Raw genomic sequence first — 4,549 nt, 5'->3', positions numbered from 1 at the left:
CCCCCACCGCCACCCCCGCTCTGCCCCTCACCCACCTCTCGTTCTTATCCGTGCGGATGCAGCCTTCAATGATCTCCTTCACCTCGGGCATCTTGACCTTGTAGAAGCTGTTGGGCTTTGTGCCCTGCCGGAAGGGGTTGCGTGAGACCTCAGGTCCTGTGCGGGACCCCCGGCTCTCGTCTCGGCACCCCAACTCCCTGAGCCACCCCCGCCTTGGGCCGCCGCGCGTGCAGTGGCAAAAGCACGACCACGAAGCCTGGAAGATTTGATTTCAAATCCCAGTGCCCCGAGCACTGGCAGCGCGACCCTGAGCAAGTCTCCGGCTGTTTTCTCATTTGGGAGTCGCAGGGTGGGACATCTGCCCCCTCACCTGGCGCTGGAAGGATCGGATGGAGGTTGGATGTGAAATCGGCTGTAAACTCTTGGAGGCACTACCTGTATTACTCTAAACAGTGTTCACCAGAGTAGGGTATGTGCGCCCCCAACATCCTTCAGCGTTCATGGAGACATCTTTGTGTCTAGCTTGTTTTTTCTTTCCTTCCTTCCTCCCTCCCTCCCTCCTTCCCTTCCTTCCTTTTTTTTTTTAGTAGGGGTCTCACTCTCTTGCTCAGGCTGGAGTGAGTGGCAGGATAATGGTTTTCAACCTTGACCTTCTGGGCTCAAGTGATCCTCCCACCTCAGTCTCAAGTAGCTGGGACTACAATCTGCTTTTTCTTTTGGTAGAGATGAGGTCTCGATATGTTGCCCAGGCTGGTCTTGAACTTGGCCTCAAGCGATCCTCCCTCCCCTGCCTCCCAAAGTGCTGGGATTACAGGTATGAGTCACTGCGCCTGGCTTAGCCTGTTTTCATTAAGGAAAAGGGTATTGCCCACCAGCTGGTTAGGCTTCCCCTAAGCCCACCCCTCTCACCGAAGTGACCTTGCGGTAGATTTGTGCGGCATTCTGGCACTCAGAGTATGGGTACTCCGAGGTGGCCATCTCCAGCATGCACATGCCAAACGCGTACACGTCCACAGCTTCATCGTACTTTTCCTCGTACATCTCCGGCGCCATGAATTCCGGGGTCCCTGTAGGATCCATGGCAAGGATCAGGCTGCTGAACATCTGGCCCCGTCCTTCCACTTAGGCTGTGGTGGGCTAGGAGCTGGGGGGCAAGCCTGTGAGTTCTGCCATGCAAGTGGCCAGTTCTAGCCCAGTGGCCAGCCCTAGCCCAGTGTGTGTGTTGTGGGGGGTGGGGGGTGCCATAGGTCTCCCCAGCTTCCCTGTGGACCTTAAAGGGTCCTGCTAGGGGGCAGGGGTCCCCAGGTTCTCTTTTTTTTTTTTGAGTTGGATTCGCACTCCATCGCCCAGGCTGGAGTGCAGTGGCGTGCTCACGGCCACCCCAGTGTTGACCTGCTGGGTTCTCGCGATCCTTCCACCTCAGCCTTCCAAGTAGCTGGAACTACAGGCACACGCTACCATGCCCAACTAATTTTTGATTTGCTGTAGAGACACAGTCTTGCCAAGTTGCCGGGGCTGGTCTCGAACCCCGTGGGTTTAGGCAATCCACATGCCTCGGCCTCCCAAAGTGCTGGGATTACAGGCTGAGCCACTGAGCCCGGCCCCCCAGGTTCTCTTCTGAGGTGGAGTGGAAGGAATGACAAGGGCCCTCCTGGGGGGACGCACCAATGACACTCTTGGCAAAGGAGGCACGCTTGAGTGTGGCTAGGCCCAGGTCCCCGATTTTGACGGAGCCCGTAGGACCTGTGATAAAGACGTTATCGCACTTGAGATCCCGGTGCAGGATGGGGGGTACCCGGCTGTGCAGGAAATGAAGTCCCCGAAGGATTTGGCGACTCCAGCGCTGAAGGACTCGCGGCTTCATCTCTCGGAACCGCTTCAGGTATCTGGGGGAAGGTGCATATCCAGGGTCCTGGGGGGGGGAAACTCTCCCACTGGGAAACTCCCCTCTCGCCTCAGGCCTGCCACCACCTTCCTATCTTCTGCGAGCATTCTCCTAGACTAGGTCCACGCCGCCCCCGGGGAGAAACTGAGTGGGGGAGGGGGGAGTGGTAGATACACAGGACCTTAAAAAGCTGGTCAGGAAGTAAACTGACAGATATGGCCTCAGCCAAGGTGCTGTGGGAGCACCGGAAGGAATGACTAATTGCCCCAAACTTGGGGGAAGGCTTTGCAAAGGAAATAACTTTTGTGTTGCCTCTTGAATGATGAGTAGGAGTTCATGGGTGAAAAGGGGAGGGGATGGAGACTTTCCAGGCAGCTGGGACGTCGTGCTCAAAGGCACAGAGACAGCAAGGGGCAGGGCAGGGTGGGAGGAGGTGGTGAATACTCCAACTCTCTGAACTTAGGCTGGATCCTAAGGACTTTGTGAGCAGGGCAGCCAGTGTGGACTTTATCCCAAGGGTCATGAGAAACCTTGAAGGGGTTTCCAGGAGGGAGATGACCATTTAGATTTTCAACAGGGAAAGATCCTCTAAGCTACAGAAAGACAGGATCACTCAGGGGGTAACAGAGCTGGGGAAGACGCCGTCAAGAGCAGCGAGGCACCTTCAAGGCGGGGTGTGGATGGGGCAGTGAAAGCCCAGTGGGGACACGCTAAGGTGGGACCCTGGGGGTGCAGGGTGGAGAGAGAGGAGGAGTCTGGGGAGACACCCAAGTTTTTGACTGGGGTACTGGGTGGACACTGCCATTCACTCCGGCGGAGACACAGACTGGGCAGGTGGGAGACAGTGAGCCTAGTCTTAGGCCTGGATGTAGGGTCAGAGAAACCTGGGAGAAGGTCAGGAAGCAGCGCACACACTCCAGCCCCCTCCCAACCCGCGCGCAGAGCTCACGTCTTGAGCGTGCCCGAGGTCATGAGTTCGGTGACCAGCACGATGCAGACCTGGCCCCTCAGCACCGACTTCCATGAGTCGTAGAAGCGGACGATGTTGGGGTGCTGCAGTGCCTTGAGCATCTCCACCTCCTCTGAGAAGCGCTGCCGCTCAGCTCGAGACAGTTTCCGAGTCTGTGGGATGGGGGTAGGGGTCACGTCACGCCCAGGACCCCCATGGAGAGGAGGGTGGGGTACCCAGAGTGGGGTTGGAGGAGGAGGTGAGGGTTGGAGCCCACGGATGAGGTTAGGTTGGTAGGATCACTCCCCCATAGGGCAGCAGACCCCCAAACTCTGTCAGCCACCTGGGGCTGTTCCAAGGACACACCTAACCTGGCCTGGGGCAGCCCCCTGGACCCCCCGCTGGACACAAGCGCCTTTATGCAGCCCAGTCTAGGAGCTTAGAGCTCAATAGTGCCTTTGTGGCCGGCCATTCGGCGGGAGGGGGCGCCCGGGGACTGGCAGTGGGCAGGCTGCAGGCGGGCAGCAGGAGACCGCAGGCAGGGAATTGGGGCCGGCAAGGGGGTTGGCCCCAGAAATTTGGAACTTCGAGATCCAGACTGAAGGCAGGAAGGCTGCAAAGGGAGTAACGGAGAAAGAGAGAAAAGATCCAGGACCAGGCGCCAGGAGACTGCCCCCCCATGGCTGTCCCGCCCCATCTCCTCTCCCTCCCCTCGTCCTCCCAGTTTGGCGGCCTCTCCTTGCCTGGCCTAGAGCCTGGGGCGCGGCACTGGCAGGCGCAAGGGGCAAGCCCTGTGCCAGGGCTGGAGCCGAGGGACCCTTCCCCTAATGCTGTCCCCCATCTGAATCTGAAGTTTTGGGCCCCACCCGTGAGTGGGGCGGGGCACTGGAAGGAAGGCCCCACAGGCTCAGTACTTTTAGGTCTGGGAAGGGAGAGCCCAGGTAGGCAGTGGGATGAGCAGCAGGACTGGACTCAGGCCAGGGCCGGAGCTGCCTGTCCCCGCCTCCCCGTGGCTGCGGAGAAGTCTAGAAGTCTGACTGCTTTAGAAAGGGCCTAGAGGGCCCCATTCTGCCACATTCTCTTCTGGAGGTGGAGGACCCTGGCCCAGCTCCTGGCCCTCCGCATCCTAGCCTCCTGGTTTGCAAAGGGTTTGGGGGGGGGAGGCAAGATGATCAGGGTCATAACCGAGGGTCTCAGGTCTTAGGAGAAAGAGAAAGAAAGAGATTGTGGGCACCCACCAGCAGGAAGCTGCTGGGGCCAGCACTCCAGATCTCAACTGGCTCTCCAATCCCACCTCCCATCCTGTTTTCCACCTCTCAGGGTGGAGTATGGAGACTTCAAAGTGAGAATGTTCATGACTGTGGGGGCATCACCTGCCTCGGTTTCTCCTTCTGCAGCCCAGAGTCAGCCAGATCATTCAGGGCAAGGACAGCAGGGGGGGTCTGGACATTGAACGGAAAATGCATCCTTCCTTGACGCTGTCCCCCCCCTCCATCTCCCATCCTAAGACCTCCAGGGACCCATCCCAAGGTGCCACCGAGGGGGCGCCCGCCCGCACCTGCAGCTCACACCAAGCCACCTCCACCGTGGTGTCGGTGTCTAGCCCTCGATACACCGTCTTGAAGGAGCCACGTCCAATCTCAATGTCAAACTTGAGGTAGCGACCGTCGGGGGACGTTGCCACAGCCTGGGTCTCCGTGTCCTCCTTTTCTTCC

The 4,549-nt window shown here is 58.8% G+C and overlaps 1 protein-coding gene across 1 annotated transcript in view; it reads right to left on the bottom strand.

Moving 5' to 3' along the window:
* The window catches only part of WNK4 (WNK lysine deficient protein kinase 4), a 16,492-nt gene that overhangs the window by 11,114 nt on the left and 829 nt on the right, over window positions 1–4,549 (bottom strand). The window contains exons 2-6 of the mRNA XM_021717649.1: window positions 4,393–4,544; window positions 2,835–3,007; window positions 1,666–1,886; window positions 910–1,067; window positions 36–124 (exon numbers count right to left, since the gene is read on the bottom strand). Coding sequence (XP_021573324.1) covers window positions 36–124; window positions 910–1,067; window positions 1,666–1,886; window positions 2,835–3,007; window positions 4,393–4,544 — 793 coding nt within the window. The remainder of the gene's footprint in view (window positions 1–35; window positions 125–909; window positions 1,068–1,665; window positions 1,887–2,834; window positions 3,008–4,392; window positions 4,545–4,549) is intronic.

This window comes from Carlito syrichta, unplaced genomic scaffold (genome assembly GCF_000164805.1).
Source record: "Carlito syrichta isolate Samal-C Ts95f unplaced genomic scaffold, Tarsius_syrichta-2.0.1 Scaffold309898, whole genome shotgun sequence".
Classification (NCBI taxonomy): Eukaryota; Metazoa; Chordata; class Mammalia; order Primates; family Tarsiidae; genus Carlito; species Carlito syrichta.
Note: the sequence above shows the minus strand (reverse complement) of the source record. Positions and strands in the feature narration are given on the sequence as shown.